Raw genomic sequence first — 18,110 nt, 5'->3', positions numbered from 1 at the left:
CTTACAACCTCACGACAGGTGTCTTATTTCGGAAGGGTTTTCACTTTTGACACAGCAAGAAAATGAAGAGATAAAAAGGCCTGATAACTGCTGGTGTTCATCAATCATGTACATAACGTTTGAAAGATGAGCGTCAGAGTTATTCAGTCCTGACATAAACAGGAGTCCTGTATGAATAAGAACTACATCAGCCGCCCTTTACTCCTGACTGCAACATAGTTTCCCCCTTCCACCTCCTCTGTACTCATTGCCTAGCAAATTCTGAATGTACCCTATCGTGTTACCTTTTGTAGGCCCTGTTCGGTCTTAATGAAATTGTAAACGCTAAAATTATTTTTAAAAATAGAAACTCAGCTCCTGTTCGTGACATGCTTAGGGAAGATGTTGGTGCTAACTGGTACTAGTTCAGACATATCCAGGAGCAGGGGGGCTGGCCTGTAATTGTGTGGGTTTGTTTTTTCTACCAAGGTTGTTTATATGTAAGGGAAAGTCTATTTCAAAGGTTCTGTGTATTTTTTCTAGATGTGAAGTATTTATAACTGCTTTTTGTACAGCAATCTGTAAACTAGATATATTTGCGATATTTCTAGACTCTACAGTTTCTTTAGCTCATGCCTGTTGATCTTTGAAATGCTGTTCGATCCGTGTTGATATTCTCTGCAATTTGTTATATTTTAAGTCATTTCCACCGTAAACTTGCATCGTCTTTTTCGACTTTTAAGGAATTCTCATTGGAACATCTTTCGTAAATAAAACTTCCCTTGGGTACGTGTGCGCTTGACGAGGGGTGGGCGCAGGAGCCGGTGCTGCGCGGGGGGGCCCGGCGGCTCTCCCCGCCTCCCAAAGTACCGCACCTGCAGGCCGGACTCGGTCATGTAGATGCATTCGTAACGCGGCGGCCAGAAAGCAACTGGAGCTTGGCTCACTGGCGGATAAGGCCGCGGAGCGACCCAAGAGCAACACGCGGTCATCGGCGCGGGATCCGCGTCACCCCGCGGCGGGCGGGCACGCGCTGCAGCTCCCACAGCCCGCCCGCCGCACGCGGCCCGCCCGCGCGCCCGCCTTGGCGCCTCGCCCGCGCGCCGCGCCCCGCGCCCCGTCCCGCCGCCTCCCCTCAGGCCGGGCGGGCGCCGCCTCAGCCCGCGCCGCCCCCGCACAGCTCCCCCCTCACGCCGCCACAGCTGCCGCCCCAGGCAACGCACCCCGGGCGGGGGCCGCCGCGGCCGCCTCCGGAACTGGCCCGTGCGCCCATCCGCGGGGGGGGGGGGGGGCGGCATGGCGGCCCCCGCGCTCCTTTCTCCCTCTCTGTAATTCCCTTTCGGGGGGCCGAGCGGAGAGGACGGCGCCTGCCAGAGTGGGTGGCCGCGCGTGGGGCCGGGCCTGCCCTCACTCCCTCACCGGGAAAGCGGACTGGGCTGGGCGGTGCAGCGGGCGACGCCTCGCAGCGGGGCCCGGCCGGCAATTCCCCTGCGGGCGCGTTCCGGCCGCCACCTGTGGGCTTCGGGCGGGCGGGAAAACGGAGGCGGCCAGGGCCGGGCACCCGTGCCTCCCAGCCGCTCCCCCCCCGCCGGGGGCCGGGCACCCGTGCCTCCCAGCCGCAGCCCCGGGAGCGGCGGCGGAGGGGTGGGGGTGAGCCAGCAGCCCCGGCGGGCAGGGGTCGCGGGAGCCCGCCGCAGCGCCGGGCGAGCCGCACGCAGGGCGGGCGGTGCGGGCCGGGCCCCAGGCGGCGTGCGGAGGCAGCGGGGGTATGTTCTCCCTCGCTGAACTTTCCCCGTCGCCGGATCGCGCCGGCGACGCAAGGTGCGGGGCGGCTGGCGGGGATCTCCGCCCCGCTCCGCCGGCATCACATGGTGCTAGGGGAGGGAGGGGGGAGCCGCCCCCCCCCCCCGCTCTCGCTTCTCGTACAGTTTCTTCCAGTCTCAGCGCTCAACTCCGGCGAGGCTGGAGCGCGGCGCGGGGCTAGGCAGGAGCCGGGCGGGCTCCGCCGCCTGCTCCCGGGGCGCCCTCCGGCAGCGGAGGCGGCGGGGAAACGGCACAAGTGCGCGGCGCTTCCGCTGCCTCGCTCCTTCTGATGCCCCTTCGCGACTGCACGCCAGCCCGGCGGCCGCGGCTCCGGGAGGATGCGGCTCTTCCTCGTCGCTGCAACTTTCTGGGGATTGTGCCTGGCTCCAGGTAAGGGGCTCCGCACTGTTCCCCCCGGAGGCACCTGCGGCGACCACGAGCAGCCCGGCGCTGTCCGCAGCGGCCGCGGGGATGCTTCGTCCTCTCGCCGCCCCTCGACGGAGCTGGAGCTGGCGCCAGGCACTCCGCGGGAACGGGGCAGCGAAGCCCGCCGTCCTGCCCGCGGCCCGCAGAGCTCCCCGCCGCCGGCGAGGGCGCATTCCGGCCCGGTGTCCCCGGCGCTGGCCTCCCGCGGGGCGAGGCGCGGCGCGCCCCGCACGCAGCACCCGGTGCGGCCCCCCCGGAGGATGCCGCCTGCTGACCGCCGCCGCCGCGCACTGCGCCCCGGGCGGGGGGCGGGCAGGGGAGCGGCTCCGTCCCGCCGCCGCGCGCCCAGCGAGGGGAGCTGCGGGCCGGGGGACCCGCTGCGGGACGAGGCGCTGCTGCCCGACGGGGTCCGGCAGCTGTCGCGCCGCGGGGCCCAGCAGAGGGCTGGGAATAACAGCTCTTGGCGAGCCGTGCGGAGCATCTCGTTTGCATGAAAAAGGAGGGAGGTGAAGGATGCTATGCAGCTGTAATTGTGCATGGCAAAATAGTAATTAAGTCATTTGTAATTAATTAGTACCTAAGTAAACCCGTCGGCACTGATAAGAGCCGAAGTGTATCTGTTAGCCGAGCTGCTCCCTCCGGAGCGCGGATAGTTTTAGCCCGCCGCGCTGAGGGCAGCCCCAGGGCGGGCCAGGCGGGCGAGGGGCAGCGGGTGCCGTGCCGTGCCGTGCCGCGCCGGAGCCCCGCCGCCTGCTGGCGGCAGCGCGCCCAACGCTGCGCCGGGGGCAGGGCTGGAGCGGCGGTGCCGCCGCCTGTTCACTCCGCAGTCCGCGAGGAAAGGAGCCGGCTTCTTAACCAGGTGCTGTGCACAGAAGGCATAGCCTCAGCTGAGTGGGCGCCGCGATGATTTTACGTTATTTTTGTCAAGGTCGCCCTTTTGTTGAGCTGCTGAGTAGTTAAGAACATCATAATGCAAGGAGGGAAAGGTGAGGAAGATTTCTGGCACGTATTGATTGTTTGGTGGGTTTTTTAAAAAAATATTATTACTGTTATCCTGAGCAAAATTCTATCTGTTCCAGGTTTGGGTTTGCAAATACAGTGCTACCAGTGTGAGGAGTTCCAGCTAAATAATGATTGCTCAGCTCCAGAATTCATCGTGAATTGTACAGTGAACGTTCAAGATATGTGTCAAAAAGAAGTAATGGAAAAAAGTTTTGGTAAGAATTTAATAATTATACTTCTCTTTACCTGTGTGGGATAGTATTTGTTGCTTTTGGCTCTGCCCATTCACAGCCTTCAGCTACAGATGAATCTGGCATCGCTACCTAAAGGGACCAGATTCTATTTCTTATACTTCTGAGTGACTTTGCAACTCAATGAAGTTAATCATTTTCCTTTAAAATTGGTGTAAAACTGAAGGATGCAAGCCAAATGTTGATAAAGCTGTTAATACACAGTCTTATGGGTCTCAGATTTAGTTTCCCAGCACTGGGAAATTAATAACAACAAGTTAGTTTAATCTCATTACAGTTAATTACATGGGCTTTTCCCCCAAGAGATGGAAGAGCATTAAATTAGTAATTCCCTCCTTTCTTTTATTTACTCTAGCAAATCATATACTCTGAAGGTTCATCTTAAGGGAAGTGTAGTCATCTTTGCTTTCATCCATAAAAGAAAACATCAAGGAAAAGAGAGAGAGGGATAAAAAGAATGTTTTGGGAGTTTGGTGTGGGAGAGAAGGGTGCAAATGGATATATTTGCCATACCAGTTTTCTAAGTCTAAGGGGGGGTTCTCTTACTGTAATTAATACTGAAGTTAGCATATTTGGAGATAAATGTGTTCAAGACAAAACTAGCTGTGATTCTGCGTCTTGCCTCTATTGTCTTCTGAGCTGTGTTATAAAATGCTTTTATTTTATTCAGTGTTGTGGAAGGCATTTGAAATTTAGAGACAGCTGTCTCTGTTTAGACCACCACATTGCTATGTAGCCATCTATGTGAGCAGAAGACTAGAGCTTTTCTCAGGGGCTTCTGGGCTGGGTAGGGCGGCAAGGAAGTGTGCTGGTGGGAGCTGGAGTTCGTGGAGCATCCTGCTCTTACTGCAGACAGCCGTTACGATGCTGGGCGTTAAAAAGGGCACGCTAGCAGTAGCTCGCTGGTGTGCCTCAACACAAATGTGACCTCTGTACCAAGTGGTAGGCTTAAGGGGCAACAGACAGGCTGGGACTTCAGAACCCTCACTTAAGGGGAAGCTGCTCTCTGGGATTGCGCATCTTGCTGCTGAGGGCAGTGCTTTAGAGTGTGGAGTTTACTGATGGAGAGGACCGTTACGCTGTTCATATAAATCAAGCTGTCTGTCCTTTTTTAGAACAGCAGTATCCCTCTCTACCTAGCAAATGTGTGCAGCCGTCCGTCTTGAACAGTAACATTGGCTCTTTGCATTAGGAAACTATTCATTCGTATTTTCCAAGTGCTTATCAATTAGTTCCACTTGTGCTGCTAGTTTTGGATCACTACGTTAAGAATCATAGAGAAATAACATCAATAGTTGTTACCTATCAAAAGTAGCTGAACTGCTGGCACTTTGTTTCATTGTGGGTAACACCATCCACAGTGACTGAATTTCTGTAAAATATTTAGAAGCTCTCCGGTGTAGAAAAAAAAAGCTATATGTTTAAAGGAAGATTAATCTCTTTCAAGCTATATATTACTGGATTATTTTATTTCAAGTTTACTTGGAAAAGGTAGTCGGGCTGGGAGACAGTTACAGCTTGCAAGGTACTCTTAAAGTCCGAGTAACTAAATGAATGTTTGAAGGGTTTGCTATCTGAAGCTTCCATGCACCACAGCTTCTATAGTACTTTTAATAGGTTTGAATGGATGCTGTGGTGATTTGAAGGGCTGTAAACATGGCGTGTAGGCATAGACAAAAAAGTCCATTCTCATTTGATTCTTAACCATTGTTTGGGTTTTTTTGAAAAATATCTTCCCTGGTGCCTTCATGTTTTCATTTCAGTACAGCCTCAGACTGTGTCAGCTTTCCAGAAATGTATCTGTAATCTTCCCTTCAGGTGAATGTTAGAAAAGTGTTTTCAGTCAAGTAAACCCCTCGCAGATCAAAGCGCAAGTCTTCTGGATAAGTGGGCTTGCAGGTGTGCGCACACATGCCTGCAGATGTGTTCAGAGACAGCCACGTGTGGGGTGGGATTCGTCCACGCACCTCTCCTCAGGCTAGCCCGCCGGGCTGCAGTCTGGGCAGTGGGACTGTGACACTTGAAGATGCAAACTGCTACTGTTGTAATAGATTTTAGACATACATTGATGCATAACTTGTCCTTACTCCTGTGCAGAAGTTGGTTTGCAATATAGTAAATCAGGAACTCTTAAAAGAAACTTCCGGCTGGTTTTTGGTTGGGTTTTGTGGGGTTTTTTTTTCCCTGCACAATTTTATGTTGTCTCGGAGCAGATCCTTGGATTTTCCCATTAGGAGGTAACTAGCATGCTGTGCATAGCAGGTACCACTGTTCTATTTTATTTAGTTTGCTTCTATAAATGCAGCCCTTACTAATTTTAAGCTTAGCAATTGTAAATTTCAGCTAGTTAATAAATTCAAAATTTTAACCTATTTCAAATCAACTGAAATTTGCATTGCAAGCTTAGTTTCTGTGTTATCCTCAGTCAATTCTATAGAGGATTGGTTGTAAAACAGATGATTCAGTTCATCATCTTTTATTGGTTTTTTCCTAATTGATATTTAAATGTGCATAATATAAATGCCTTATTCTCCCAAGTTTTATTTAATAATTCATTCTACTTCTACCAGTATATTTCATAACTTGATTCTTTTGGTTGTTGCTTATCACTGAAACCTGAAATGTTTCAAATATTGATTTTAATTTATAATAGACTTGAGTTTGAATTTTTAACCCAGAATATGAAAGATGTGAATTTGCATTTATTTGACAGCACAATCTCATAATTAGAGTTTTTCCTCTTGACTAGATACAGCCAAAGAAGTTTAATTTAATTTTTGTAGACTAACCTATTTTTGTCCTTAATAAAATATAGCTGTGTCAGTGAGTAAAATGTTTCAAGTTCTAAACCTTATTTAAATGTTAAATGCAATATTTTGAGATAAAGTTCATGGTCTGAATCAGTAAGCTATCGCTGTAGTCACCCTTCCTTTGCAGTGTGCATTAATCTGTGTGTGTGTTTTGCTGTCAAGAGGGCCCTGACTTACTTTCTGTGGTGTGCCTACAATATGGTCCCCTATGTGTAACCACTGACTTTTTTCGTATGTATTTGTCAGTGTTCATTGAGTCGTGCAATGACAGCGCTATGGTTCAGCTTCATTCAGCTTCATTTCTGTATTAAACTTCCTATAAAAAATGCAGTGGAGAACTACAACCCTGTGCAGGTTTTTTCATTTGTGTTGTAAACAGTTCCCTATGCCTGATCGTAGTTCAGCAAACCACTCCTCTTCAGTTGCTGTGAGATTAGGGTTAGTGCTTTAAATGTCACTGTGTTCTGTCAGAACATTATCTCAGTATCTGGTGAACCAGTCTTAAGAAGTACTTTCTGGCTTCAGGTGAGGATAACAGCAGTATAGACATGTTCCTAACCCAGAGCTTAAAAAGTGGCTGTTACTGTGACAGCCTCTGATGCGAGTAGCTAAGAGTCACTAAAATATCAGTCACTGATATTTTGAATTAGATCAGCAGGCGTCTTATCTCCGCTGTTTGTAGCATCAGGTAGAAGTTTGCTCCATTGCACACCTTAAAATGAATTGAGAACTGAGCAGTATATAAGCATGTATCTGATTAAGTGATTATGTGGAACTTGTGTAATTCTGCTTCCCCTGCAAACACACACTTTGCTATGGCAGTTTGTATTTCAGTTGCACTTTGGAGATCTGTCAGTGCACAGAACTGGATACTCTGTCAAGTAAATGACAAAATATTTTTCTCACTTTAGGCAGAGTTAGATTTTAAAATTTTGCTGGAGCAAGTTTTATGCAGTTACGTTAACATTCTGTTCTGGTGGGAGATACAGAAGGACAAGACAGTATTTTATCTGAGATGCAAAATCTTAGAGACTAATTTTTTAATTTAATCTTTTTTTAAGAAAAAATAAAATCAGTGCTTTCTTCCTTCAGAGGGAAGAATGGTGAGAATAGAAAGTGGCACTGAAGACTAGACCAAGTAATTTTTGTCCCACAGAAACTAACGTAAAGGATACATTTCTAGTGTTTTCTTCAGCTGGATAAATGGGTGTCTGAAGAGTGTGTAAATGAAATGTTTGACAAAAGATCAAAGATCTTGCTTATAATAATTTCACTTGCAGATGATTTGTGGAAATACCCATGGCAGATTCCCCTCTTCCCCTTGCCCCTCTCCTTCCTATCTATGTACTTCTAGCAGAAATATCAGTGCTCCTTTGTTTTTGGAATGTATGTAGGAAGAAAGAAATCCCACAGTACATCGGGATCAGATGACATATCTTGATGACACGTAGATGAGTTTGTATATATGCTTTTATACATAGATCATAGAAAAAACACAGATAATGAAGTTTACCTTTTACTGAAGGCAAGAACTATCTAAGTGTAAAGGCTGATCTAAAAACTACTTAAGGCAAAACGAAACTTGCAATGTGAATAGATCAGAAAGGAATAAAGCATGAAGGATGAGACAATCAGCCCAGGAAGGCAGCCAGTCTAGATTTCTCAGAAGTCTCTGTAAATAAACCCGCCTATGTGTATGTTTGGAACAATATACCTTGTGCTCTAATGTAGTTGTGAATGTACTTTTGCAAGGAAAAATAAAATGACTCACAGTAGCAAGACTGGTATTTTAAAATATCTGTCTAAATAAAACTAAGATTGTTTCTAAATTTTCCTTTGCAAGTAAATTGGGAAACAACCTCATTATTTCTATTAATCTACAATAAGAAACTTCTCTTATTTTGTTGGTTTACAATGGTCCTTTTAATGTATTTACATAGTATATAAGCCTGCAGTGTATTTAAAACAGTTGCTGTAATTGTGTCTTCAACGTAGTGCATGGGAACATCATGAAGAAGATCATCTTCTCAGAGTTGGATTATAATTTTGTTTATTTAACTTTTCTCAGTATTGGTTTCCCAGTCATTTGTTTTATCAGGCAGAGGAAGGCAGTGTCTTAAGTTGTGCGATAAGTTGGCCTACGGTAAATTCTTTACCTGTGCTTATTACTCTTTTTTTTTTTTTTTTTTTTTTTTTTTTTTTTTTATCTTAGGGTGTTCCTGGCATGATTAAGTTGCTTCATATATGGCTGTTAAGGATTACAGAAGCACATACTTTGTGTTTTCATGTGTAGCATCCATTAGTACTAATACTAATTGCATGCCTGTATCGAGGAGAAATTAGACTCTGGTGTGCATTTATTGACAAAATGATTAATACATCAAACAAAGTTTAATGTCTCCAGAATCACTGTAGGCATTAAATTTTTATAGGTAATAGCTGTATCCCCAGTATCCACTTAGAAACAGTAAGAAACATCCACTGAGCTGGCAGTGGTTTTTTTAATTTTTATTTTCTTCTATGCTGTTTCTTTTGGTCAAAGCATATCACCATAACTCAAAAGAACTTTTAATGTATTTTTTAATTAAATAAAGCATAATATAATAAATCTTTATTGAGAATTATAAGTAAATAAATAAAAACTTGGCATGTTACAGTTATTGCCTGTAACATGGTTATCCAGTGCTACCAGGTGCCCAATGAAATGAAGACATAGTAACCAGTATTGGAAACACCCGGTTCATTTTTGGTGCCCAATAAAAGACTTACACTAAATGCTGTTAATTTGTATTGTACACTGAAAACTTGGAGCTGCGGCTGTATAACCATTCAGAAACACTTTTTCAAATGCCAGGGCTGTCTTCTTATTAGTAAATTCCTTCCAGTCTTGCGGTTGCTTAGAAAACTTCCAGCCACATACAGGATGTACTGAACTATGTGCATCAGCTAAGGAGAAATTACAGACTGTATGTAGTAGATAGCGGTTCCGGCTGCCTTTAAATATAGAAAAGCAACAGCAGAGTTAACAGTTGGAGCAGTTTATGACTTGAAAGTCATGACAAAGATCCAAGTGCAGAAGTGATGAAGGGCTGTATTATTTTAAGGAAGTTGTGGTATCTGGTCCAGTGAATTTCATTTTTCACAGGACATGGACAATAGCTTTTTATATTATTTTATTTCTCAGACTTGTATGAAAGGTATACAAATGAATTTTGTGATGATACAGTGCCCACAGCCTGGTGTCTCTTAAACCTCTTTCTATTACATTTCACACACAAATGAGTCTGTGTTTCCAAAACCTTCTTGTTTTCAAGACCCTATCTCTTGTCTTCACTCTCGGTGACCTTATCAAAACATTGGCAAGCATGTTTTAATTAATCCAAACTGTTTTCGTTTACATTTTCCCTTTGTAGTCTGGATATTTTTTTTTGAAAACTTGATATAACCTATTTTGCAAAATTACCAATGAGTCTTTGAATGTGGAAAAAGTAATATAAAACCCAGTCAAATCCTACTCTGAAGTTGAACAGGCTGTAAAACTGTAAGCATGAAAATAGCTAAAGATATAAAAGCTGAATGGATTTCAAAGGTACTGGCATGCAGGTGTAAACATGTGAGCCATTCCATTGAAATTGGTGAGGACAGTAATTGGTGAGAAACAACAAGAATACTCACATGTAAAATTATTGATGGGACTTTTTACAAGGCTATAGCATTTTAACATTTGTAACGGCATAAGGACTGTGGTGTCTTAAGTTCACCTCTCTTGCTAGAAGATCAAATATATTTAGATCTTGATATCCAAGGCCATTTAGATCTTGATACCTTTATCAGGAAAGTACAGAAGATTGAATGCTGTGAACCAGCATCATCTGAAAGATTGTACGTTCCAGTCCTTGACTGTAAGCCCACATCAGCAAGCAGAGAAATGAATAAGGACAGTAGAAAACAGAAGAATTTGATATGCAGTTGAAAGATGAGCTTTTACTTCTGGTTTGTAGCCTTCTGTGCTTTAAAAAGGTACTTGATAATGCCACCATTAGCAGCTGTACTGAACTTTCTTGGCCTATGTATTTTTAAGCAGTTTCATCCCTTGCTTCTACTTTGTGATGCTGCAAGCAGTGACAAAGGCTACTTTATACTGTTACTTACATTATTAACAATGCAGTTTTGAGTCATATTTCCAGTACCAGATTTAGAAGGCACGACTTACAAAGAGTAATCCAAACACTTGTCCTCTGTTGGTCAACAATTGTCCGGTTTTCCTCTGAGATTATTTAATTTCTGCAAGATGTCATGTCAGTTAGGGTCAGCAGGAAAGTGAGAAGAGCAGTCTTTCATTGTCAAAAGCCTCCTGTTAGTTTCGGGGGGGGGGGGGGAAATGCAACTTTTAAAAAGTGCCAATTTATGAAGAATTTGTGATGATATTGAGTTCATAGAAAATTATGAAAATATGCTAATTCAACCACATAGGGTTTGGTGGTAGGGTGTTCTCTTTTGGTTTATTTTTTTACAGATTTTGTGTACTCTAGAAGAGTCTAATGGCATGAATGTGCTTTTATCTTGTCTCCTAAATGCATCAAAGGGAGGGGTTGGGATGAAATACCTGCAGTCCTGGAACAGGATTAAAAATCAGCAAGTGTGTGACATAGCTTTGCAATACATTTCAAGTCTCTTAATTTTAGTGCCTCTTTTTTTTCAGCTGAAAAACACTGATAATGGTTGCTTACAGTATTTAATTAGCTGTTTATAAGGTAATTAGTAAATTTCATTATAAAGTTTCTGGCAAGGTGCAAATTATTTGAACCACTTGTGAGCTCCAGAGAAAGTTGAGATGACAAGAATAGGAGTAGTTAGTGTAAAATGAAACACAGAGGCTGTGTTGGGTATGGTTATACTTTACACTGGCTTAAACTGTTTTTTTAACAGTGCGTTTACAATCATAGTTCAAAGGATTTGTGTTGGGGAAGCTTAATTCATATTTTAAACCAATAAAGTCATGATCTGACTGGATCAAGGACTGGGGAAGCACAATGTCAGAAGAATGATTGCATTTCAACATTCAGTCACCTTCTAAGATGTTTAGGACCTTTATTAGGTAAAATATTTTTAATCACTTTCTCTAGAAAACTGAGTAAATCACAATAGGACCTTTTGCAGTCTGTCACTGTATGACGTATGTGTACAGGTACTAGCTAAGAAATAGACAATTATTGTAGCCAAACCACTGAAGCCATAAAAAAAATGGGCATAAAACCTAATATGGAAACTAAAAAACATGATTTAGAAACCTGTCTGTGTGTAGAATGACTGAACCCAATTTTGAACATTGCTGATTCAGTAAAATCCAGAAATAGTCATGTGTGTATTTTATGTTCCTCAGAAAGGGATATTAAATGTTTACATGTAGTTCTTGCACTAGTATAAGTTCTTATTTTAAATTTCAGCAGATGTTACGGAAAAGCATTTATAACTCCAGTAGCTGAAAGTGACAGTTCAGGGCAAGAAATAAGGGATAAAATATATAATCAAAATCACAAAGGAAGCATGGATAGGCAGACAGGACATCAAGTCTAAGGACAACTAGAAGGAAAACCTGTATATTCACCAAGACAAGAAAACTGAAAGTTTCAGTGAAATAAGATAATTGAAACTATTCAGAATATTAAAACAAAGAGGGAGTATCAGTTCATAAACACAGTCCTTAGGCTCGTTTTTATGAACAACAACATTAAGAGAACACCCAAAACAACACATACAAATCATGAAAGCATGCCAACGCTAAGCTAGGACAACTTCTGGGGGCTTCTCATAGGTTGTGCGTGCTACAATTTGAATTGTCCGCTGTGGCCAGTTTTCTGCCTTTTCTTGAGGGAGATGGGCAAGATTAAGGACCAAATCTAAAAGAGTTGAGTAAGGAAATTCTTCAAAAGTTGTCATGGCACACCTCAAAGCTTGTCTTGATGTGCTTGCAAACTTTCTAACTTATTTAAGATGCAAAACGTTCCAACATGCCTGAAGCCATGGCTCTGTGTATGCCTCCAGCTCCTGGTCCAGTCTTGAAAAGGCAGTTTTGTGACTGCTCAGGGATGCCTCGTTCCCAGGCCCCAGCTGGGTGTAGACTGTCTTCTAATGCTCTGAAAGATTTGATGCAGCAGGTAACATGCAGAGTATGCACAGAAGATTTTGCTAAACCGGTTATCTGTGGAATGAGTTGCAGGAGATAAATCTGACTTCATGCATGCCTATGGAATCAGATACATACAAAGCACCGTAGCACAAGCTTTCTTTAAAAATGAGGAGTGTGGGTCATAGCCTATGAGAGAGAGCATTTGGCTTGGAAAAGTTACCATTGGGTGAAGTGACATCATCTACTTGACTGGAGTCAAACTTCCAGCTAAGTTTTGTGGCCCTGAGGCCGTAGACTTTCTGGGATGAAGCAGAGGGCTGCGGCTTCCTGCTGAGGTGTGCCACTGCAGAAAGCAGTTTCTGAGTAGTTGGGTCATAGAATGGGAAGGTGACTGGGTTTTTTAGAAATTAGGTCACTGGTCTCGGAGGTGGTGTCGTAGTTGCCTCTCTTGGCTTCAGACACTCTCCATGTATTTTGCTGAAGAACAGTTGTGAGAGTACAGGTATAAACTGAAGTCCCACACTGCTTGGATTATGGTTGGCTCGTACATTGGAGCATCATGCTTGCACTTACTTTTTTTTTTGTCTGTACCTGCTGTAACAGAAGAATCGGAGGTGCCTAATACAATCCTTTTCAATCAGTAAGAGAAAAAGCTTGCATCTTCTGGTACCTTCTGCATATACCCAGTGTAGGAAGTAGGTGTGATGTCACCTTTTGTGGTTGTCCTAGTAACAAGTTAAGCTGTTATTCAAGAGAACATGTACTGGGCTCTGCAGACAGGGTAGGTGGAAGAAGTCTCACTGTTGAATTTGAACAAATTGTAGCATGAATTGTTTGTTGCTGTCGAGACTGAACGCATTTGCGTGTGGCTGAAGCAGTGCTGGGGTGCAGATGCACAGGACTCGACTGCAGCTGAGCAGGAGGGGCTGAGCGTGGTGGCTGGGAGGGGCATGTGTATGGAATGGATCTAGGTGAGAAAATCAGTATTACAAGCAGGAACTATAGAAAAGCCTTGAGATTTACACCACTTCATTGCATGGGATAAGGCAGAAATCCTGCAGAAATAGTAGTTTGGGCCTTGAAACTTATCTAAATGTAGGATCGCGTGTAGGGTAAAGAGAGATGTAATGATAGGCAAGTTGCTCCGTCTAGGAGTAAATTTTCAATGCCTGATTTAAGCCCAAAGTTGTAGTAGGTGTATGTGGAAGGAGAGGGTGTGGAACACTACTGCGTTATCACACAGATACTCTAGCCTTGTGTACTCCCCTCTTCTTTAACAGTACTTGTACCTGAACTACACCTTCAGCCAACCCCACAAACCCTGAAGCCAAAATGACAGAAAATCAAATGGTCAGTAATAGGTACTTCATAGTAAAACAACATTATAGTACCGACACATATGCATGCATAACCCACAGTGCCATTGAGGGGCTGCTGAATCTGTGAAAAAGGACAAATTATTCAGTACTCCTCCATCAAGAGATTGGGTAGTAAATAGATTAATTTTATATCAGTAATCATACTAATTGAGCACAAATGTAAACTGCTGAGGGCAGGCAGCTGGGAGTGACCCTGTCCCAGTGAAAGCAGCGTAAAACGTGTAGTCACCTTGCCTAGCCAGCAACTTGGAACAATCTGAGGTTGAAGAAAAGCTCCTGGAAAGGTTTGCAATTATATTTCTAGGTGATGTGTTAATGAATGTATCAAGCTGATTGCTCAAGCAAGAATATCCGGTAATTAGCAGTTATGTCTGTGGTATGAGTCTTATGAGGCAGATAACCACTTTGAAGAACTGTCTGTAGTTCAGCCTGCTGGTGGCAAATGATTCGGGAAGAGCTCAGAAGTAGTTTCAGAACTGGCTCAGCAGTACCATAAACTGCTGCAGGAGTGGAGTCTGAGGAGATGCCCCCGGAGGTAATGCAGAGAGTGGGTGCCACCACGGGGGAACTGCAGCAGCGCGAGTACGTTAACCTGTTTGCTGGCGCAAGGAGGGTAGTGTCCCTGGCAGCAAACCATGGAAGTCAGTTGTACTAATTTATTTCCTACCACAATTGAACTGGAATCATCATATGATAGGAAGAAGGTTTAAGGGTATTTTTCCTGCCTTTCTTTAATTCATAGTACTTAAAGTGTCATTGCTTTTTCACACTCGTGGTAAAAAAAAAAAAAAAGTGAAGTCATGGCTGAAGTGTTTTAAAAATGTCGCTCCTGTAGTGCTAACATTCTCTTTTTTTCATCAGTCTTCTATGCCCATTTTTGTTGTATCTTGCTATAAGAATACTGCAGAATTAGAGAAGAAACACAGGCTTTCTGTGCTGATCAAGCTTAGGTCATACCTGATGCTTCGCAGAAAGCACAGTTAGTGTATGATAGTGGCTGATTTGCAAGCTCAAAAGACTATTAGTACTTGGGGGGGGGGGGGGGGGGAACTTGGATGCGAAGAGCATGTCTTCAGCCAAGCAGCTACAGACAACCTGATAGAAGTGCTGACTTTTTTTAATTCTAGAGAATCTTGCTACAATTCAGATTACTAGAGCTGGGAATGGGAATAAACAATGATTAGGGGAGTGTAAGACATACTTACAGAAAAGCCACAGGAGAAGCATTATAATGGGATTTTACTGCTAGTTAGATTATTCTCTCTATTTAGGTGTGAACGTGGTCCATCTGTGCGTGAAAATTTGAGTTGTAAAACTTCAGTCTGTGCGGGAATACTGTGGTTTTTTGACTTTGAGCTCCCAGCTCAGGGTTATTCTGTGGAATTTATCCTGGAGAACAGAGCTGTTGTAAACACACAGAATTAAGCTGCAGGATTTAAATTTTTTTGCAGGAGAGGTCTCCTAGAGTTGCCTGGTGAAAACCATGCCTCAGAGGGCATTACCTAATTGTTCACAGCACTGAACAATTCTAGTCTCCCAGTCTATGGGAAAACTGCAAAATATATGATATTTCAGGGACCTAAACTAATAAATTACTTACTAGTTCGAATTGCAAACAGGGCTTTGCAGGAATCCTGCGTATAGGAAATGGCAGGAAGAGAGTGATCTATAAAACAACGGGAATAGGAAACCTGCCAATGACAAAAGCCTTTCAGGGGAAAGTCAAGATTCACTGCTGTGCATGCGGAGGACTGAGGAAGGGCTACCTTTGGGGGTGGCTGTAGCTGCAGGGAAGGAATGTGTGATGAGGAGAGGGGTTAGAGATGGGAGAACAATTGCTGTGCCTAGTTCTGCTGAATAAAGGATTCCCTTCTCAAGAGGGAAGGGGAAGGAAAAAAAGTTAATCAGTCATGGGAAGGGTCACATCTGCCTCAGCTCTTGGAAGACTGCAGGAGAAACATGGAGGAAGCACCAGATCTTTGTGGGAAACACCAGCTGAGATTTCAGTATGGTAAGCCAGTCGGTGGCAGCACAGCTGAAGCTCTTTGACAGCAGTGGTTTGTCAACAGAGACAGAGCTCCCTTCTTTTTGCAGACTGTAGTAATAAAGATTGTGCCTCCTGATCTGTGTGCCTTTGCTGTCACAGCTCCAACAGCCAGTAGCTCCTCTTCCTCCTTGAGAAAAGGCTCTACCTGCTGTGTTGATTGATTGAACCTCACTGGAGACAGAGACAGATTTAACACTGACTGGAGGGCTTCTCTTCCTAAGTATAACTAGATAGAGATAGCCTTAAAACAAGTTTCAGAGTTTAGATTTGCAGAGGGAGAATGCAAAACAGGGAAACCCCTGCATTGTTGGGGTGGGAGCAGTGTTGTGACAGTATAAAAGAATTGCTTTAATTAAAATTCTCTGAGGACAGGAAATCCTTCTTTCAGAGCACAGCCCACACCGTGTTTTGCTGCTCTGTGCAGCGCTTGGGAGCACAGCGGCAGTTGCCACTGCAGCAGTAACTGCTGGACAGGGCAGGTGCTGCAGTGCTCACTTCTGAAGGCCCCGGGGACGGAGCAAGTAGCTGCAGGTACTGTAAGGTCAGTACCTATGGGTCACGTTCCTGCTTCACTCTCTCCAAAGAAAAGTCTCAATGACTGTCTATTAAAAAATATTGTGGGGCCATGCTAGGGGATGCAGGGGTACTGTTCTCCAAGGGAATCCTGTTCTCATGGCCCTGAGAAGAAAAAAATTGAGAAACCCATATTCAAAGGAACAGTGATATTATCATCCTTAGATCTATTTACCCCTTTCTGTAACCACAAGGCAATATGAGCAAACCGCCGTTATCATCCGTTTGTGTGTTATGTGTATGTTTTTCCAACACACAATCTTCACTGTAGCACTTGTAAGAACATTTTAGACTAACGGCAGGTGGAACTGCCACAACTATATTCCACTGTGACAGGAGAAAACGCAAGTATGTATTTTAAAGCCTTTATAAATCATTTAAAAATAACAGTAGTGTGCATTGGAACGTACTTTTTCTCAGGTAAAAACAAATTGAGAAACCATAAATCCAATTAGATTATTAATTTAAATTAGATTAATTTAAATTACACTTTAAAAGGGAAGACTTTCAACTCAGAAAAGCCATTTCTGTACAAATGGAAATTTCTGTTGTTGTGGCTATTAAGCTTCAAAGACAGTACTTCTAGTTTTTCTTTAAAAGAAACAGAAAGGGGGGTGTGTGGAAGTTTTGCTGATAGCAGTTCTCCTTTTACTCTGGGTTACTTGCTTCTGTATGGCAAAGGAACAAGAAAAGGGACAAAAATACTCAAAAGAAATTAACAGCATAGAAAACTGTAATTATCTAGACACCTTAAACAACTCAGACATGTTCAGCCACAGAAACGTAAGTCACTTTCAAACTAGCTGCATTTCAGTTATAGCTATTCAAACAGCGTATTACAAAAAATGAAGAATTCTGGTTATAAAATGCATTGTTTGATATATATTATGTAAATCAAGTTTGTGATACTTGGTTCCAACCAGAATCAAATAAAAGTCCAGATCAGAGTGACTGTGCTTCTGCAGTGCGGAGCTGTCAGCCGTGTCACAGCTGCGGTGTCTGGCTTAATCACCAGCATTGCTTCGGAAACGTAAACTGGCTGTGCAACAGTTTTCAAGCATGAATGGTGTTGTAAAGCAAAACAGAGTTCATCTCAGACTGAGTAACCTTTGCTCTGGTTCACAGGAATCATGTATCGCAAATCCTGCGCGTCTTCGGCAGCATGTCTGATAGCCTCTGCTGGGTACCAGTCCTTTTGCTCTCCAGGGAAGGTGAACTCTGTTTGCATCAGCTGCTGCAACACTCCACTCTGCAACGGGCCCCGGCCGAAGAAGAGGGGGAATTCTGGCGCGGTGCCGAGGGCACATGTGATAACTACAGTTCTACTCCTGAAATTGGCTCTGTTGGTTTTCTATTGCTAAACTTCAAGGAAGTTTTTTGCCCTGACACGGTTTGTTCTGTCTCCTCCTTTCTTCAAAGACACTGCAGTTTTTTTCGAAATGATTTGTTTCCAAATCCCTGTCAACAGGCAAGGGAAGTTCAGTGGTTGTGGGGAGAGAGAGGGGGGTGATGTTTTTGGCAGCTACTGAATTCAGTTAGCAGATTGATTTCCAGTGTGCAACCTAAAAATCCCAGTAGCAGGATACAGAACTCCTGCTCTTTTTGCATAACTGGAAACAAATCCATCTGTGTTATTCCACTTAAGATGTAGTCAATTCCTCGGTCATTTTAATTTCCATGTTTTTAAGTTCATCGCTAATCATTAACTTT

At 43.9% G+C, this 18,110-nt stretch overlaps 1 protein-coding gene across 2 annotated transcripts; it reads left to right on the top strand.

The window, feature by feature from the left end:
- Positions 1–70: 70 nt before the first annotated feature.
- LYPD1 (LY6/PLAUR domain containing 1) lies at positions 71–18,109 on the top strand. 2 transcript variants are annotated; one of them, XM_080399688.1, is made up of 3 exons: positions 71–2,172; positions 3,288–3,425; positions 17,526–18,109. In XM_080399688.1, the coding sequence occupies exons 1-3, from the start codon at positions 2,121–2,123 to the stop codon at positions 17,759–17,761; spliced, it is 426 nt and encodes a 141-aa protein (XP_080255814.1). In that variant the 5' UTR covers positions 71–2,120; the 3' UTR covers positions 17,762–18,109. The 2 variants fall into 2 exon arrangements, with proteins under 2 accessions (XP_080255814.1, XP_080255815.1); XM_080399689.1 differs by lacking the exon at positions 71–2,172 and adding an exon at positions 2,193–3,194 and having other exon boundaries at positions 17,526–17,770.
- The last annotated feature ends 1 nt before the right edge of the window (position 18,110 follows it).

This window comes from Falco punctatus (assembly GCF_963210335.1).
Source record: "Falco punctatus genome assembly, chromosome: 8".
Taxonomy (NCBI): domain Eukaryota; kingdom Metazoa; phylum Chordata; class Aves; order Falconiformes; family Falconidae; genus Falco; species Falco punctatus.
This window is presented reverse-complemented; position numbering and strand designations above follow the sequence as displayed.

Coding starts and splice junctions, on each gene's coding strand:
- LYPD1 (XM_080399688.1), top strand. CDS start 2,121: ATGCGGCTCTTCCTCGTCGCTGCAACTTTCTGGGGATTGTGCCTGGCT. Junction 2,173..3,287: donor GGGATTGTGCCTGGCTCCAG/GTAAGGGGCTCC, acceptor TATCTGTTCCAG/GTTTGGGTTTGCAAATACAG. Junction 3,426..17,525: donor AGTAATGGAAAAAAGTTTTG/GTAAGAATTTAA, acceptor TCTGGTTCACAG/GAATCATGTATCGCAAATCC.